Below are 2,901 nucleotides of genomic sequence, written 5' to 3' on the forward strand. Positions count from 1 at the left end.
GCTGAAAATTAGGGTAAACGGAAGCCTAGGGCGCCAATAAGTCAGATTAGAAAACTGTAAATCGCAATTCTGTATACCGCTGCACTCCGGCCTCCAGCTTGCTCATGTCCAGCTCGGGATATTCTTCCTTAAGCACAGACATGATGCACTTATAGGAGAAAGCAACCCCAGAATCATACTCGGCATCCAGCCGATCGTCCACATCAGTGGATTTGCCTTTCTCCTCAGCCAGCTGCTCACCCAAGGATTTGATTTTCCCCTCAAGGGCGGTTCTCAGAGTATCCCTTTCACTTTGAGTAGCCTGAAGATCAGATCTCAGGTCACCCAACTCACCCTCAAGTTTGGAGGAAGTGGACTCAGCAACCGCAACTTTCTCCTCTAGCTCCGTAATCTGCTTGTTCAGCTCGGCCAGCTTCTCCTTGGAGCGATCAGCAGATTCAGCTTTCTTCTTTAATTCCTGATTGTCAGCTTGAAGCTTCCTCTCATGGCGCGCGGACCCGATCTTGTAGCACGAAACCATGGTGGCCAGCCTGAAGGATACTCTTTGAACAGAAGCAGCTAACTCGGAGAGGTTCATACTCTCGATGTCTTTCACCATCTTGGGCCCCACCGATTTTTTGTAATCCTTCTGATATGGGCTCAGGTAGTCACCTTGATCCCGAGATGGTAGAGAAGAAGATCGGTCCCCAGACTGGAAACTGACCTCAGGACTCTTGTCAGAAGTTTTCTCCCCACCACTCTTACGGGGTGGGGGAGGGGGCAGAGCAGGAACAGGAGCCTTGGAAGGGCCGACGCTGGTTTTCTTTGGAGGAGGAGGAGGGTTGCTGGAGCTGCTTGGAGCCCGACCATGCTTCCTGCTCATCGTGCTGAGGATCTTGTTATCCATTCCAGCAGCAATATCTACCAAGCTCGAACAACCAAGTTTGTTGGCGACAAGAGGTCTTGGCAAGTAGACGCGTTCACCAGAGCAGTTTCCACCTGAAGCAAAGGTCGGTCTTCAAGATCCTTAATAAAACCCCACGATTCTAAAAAAATAAACAAGGTTAAAGAACCCGATAAGTGGCAATTGGAGAAAAAACACAGGTAAAAAATGAACGACCTAGGGTGACAAAATGCGTTAGAAGGTAAATATCACCACCCAACGAATGGGCCGTTGGACACCAATTTCCTCCAGCAAATAAGAATTTGTTCTTCTAATTTTTGCACGAGGAGGGGAAGCCGGTGATTGGCTTCCTCTTCGCAGAGCTCGACATAAAATAATACCAGCCTGCTTCCTTTAGGCTACTCCTCAGCTGGTATAAATGCTTTACTTTAACATGGGAGGGCTCCTCTGATCCACACCTCTCCCATAATATGAACATAGCCGAGAGAACCCTCCACCCATTTGGATGTAATTGACCTGGGGCCATATGCATATCCCCCAGTATCTTGGCAAAATAACACTGAAGGGGCAGCCGAGCTCCTAGTCTGAAACTCTCTAAGTGCATTGTCACATACCCCCGCGGAGGCCGACTAGGAACATCACCCTTCCTAGGGACTACAAGGATAACCTCCTCAGGAATGTCATAGAGATTCCTAAGCTTGAACATATCAGTTTGGGTGGTGGCACAGGCTATGTAATCGATTGGATAAGAATCTGCCTCCACCCTATGGCCAAGGTGTCTTTTCTGAGGAAGTCGGGTCGGCTCGGAACTGCTTCCCTCACCATCACCCACTTCTTCAGGGACCCCTACCCCACCAGAATTGTGGTTCTCACCAGAGCCCGACGCAGGTCCACCTCCATTCCCTACAAGCTCTAGTTCGGGGGAGGGAGAAACAGCCAAAGGGTGTGAGTACTCAAGGGTATCCCTGCCATGGGAAGGGCCTACACTACCCGAGGGACGTAAGAAATCGGTGGGTATCGACAAGTTAAGGTCTGAATCCCCTGCTTCTTCGTCACTCTCATCGACAATTAACCTCATTTTCTGATTTGACATGTCGGAATCCCAAAAGAATACAAAGAAAACTCGAGTATAGGGACACAAAAAGGGCAACACAAAACCCAATCAACAACAACCAGAGGAGAAGTTAAAAGCAATACCTGGATTGAACTGGCACTGATAGCGCGGCCGTGACAGAAGAAAAACCCAGCGAGTGGATACTCCGGATGCGAGAAGTGTGAGCAAAGTTCAAGAAGGGGGTTGGTTGGCGACGGAGAGACGAATGGCAAAACGATGATGATTTAAGTCTAGGGATTTGAAACGAAAAGGGGGAAATGAAAACATTTAAGTGATGAGGATGCCAGCTCATTCACCGAATATAGAGGACAGATAACCCGTCGTTTCAAATTTCAAATACGAAGAGTCTGGAGATGCCACGTCACTAACCGTTACCAAAGACCAGGTTAGATGCAAGCCCAGATATGCAATGGACATGATTATCTAGGCCCATGCCCAGGTCGGATTCTCCCCAGAAGAAAAAATGGTACCTCAGGTCTGTCCTGGTAAACAGAAGACCAGATGAGAAGCCCCCGGGTTGGCAAGAGTTGACTATCAGTTTCTACTCTTAACTCATTTCACTCGCAAGACCAGAAACTGGGGAACTGGTGTTACGTAAATAAAAGCACCATGTCGACCATGCTACTATTTCCACCCCGGCATGGATCAATTCAGCCAAATGGTACGAGCAGAACACGGGGACAAGTATGAACCGACCAGAGGTGAATATACCGACCAGAGGTATATACCAAGCCAATACCCGTCCCCCAAAAAAGTGGGAACACGATCCCACAGAATCACGGTAGTTACGCTTTTCCCAGAACCATTGCGGGAGACGCGAGATCCCACGTTTACCCATAATGTAGCAGTTAGAGTCCCATGAGGGGCTGCCACCACCCGAAAAAGGTGGGATGCAGGGCAAACG

General features: G+C 48.9%; 1 protein-coding gene across 1 annotated transcript; it reads right to left on the bottom strand.

Annotated features, from left to right (window-relative positions):
• Nucleotides 1-46: 46 nt before the first annotated feature.
• Nucleotides 47-1,976, bottom strand: LOC112099866. Its single transcript, XM_024187370.1, has 2 exons — nucleotides 1,268-1,976; nucleotides 47-978 (listed from the first exon to the last, which is right to left on the bottom strand). The coding sequence occupies exons 1-2, from the start codon at nucleotides 1,974-1,976 to the stop codon at nucleotides 47-49; spliced, it is 1,641 nt and encodes a 546-aa protein (XP_024043138.1).
• Nucleotides 1,977-2,901: the final 925 nt, after the last annotated feature.

The sequence above is a fragment of the Citrus clementina genome, unplaced genomic scaffold (genome assembly GCF_000493195.1).
Source record: "Citrus clementina cultivar Clemenules unplaced genomic scaffold, Citrus_clementina_v1.0 scaffold_3, whole genome shotgun sequence".
Lineage (NCBI taxonomy): Eukaryota > Viridiplantae > Streptophyta > Magnoliopsida > Sapindales > Rutaceae > Citrus > Citrus x clementina.

Coding starts and splice junctions, on each gene's coding strand:
- LOC112099866 (XM_024187370.1), bottom strand. CDS start 1,976: ATGTCAAATCAGAAAATGAGGTTAATTGTCGATGAGAGTGACGAAGAA. Junction 979..1,267: donor GAGTAGCCTAAAGGAAGCAG/GCTGGTATTATT, acceptor CCTTTGCTTCAG/GTGGAAACTGCTCTGGTGAA.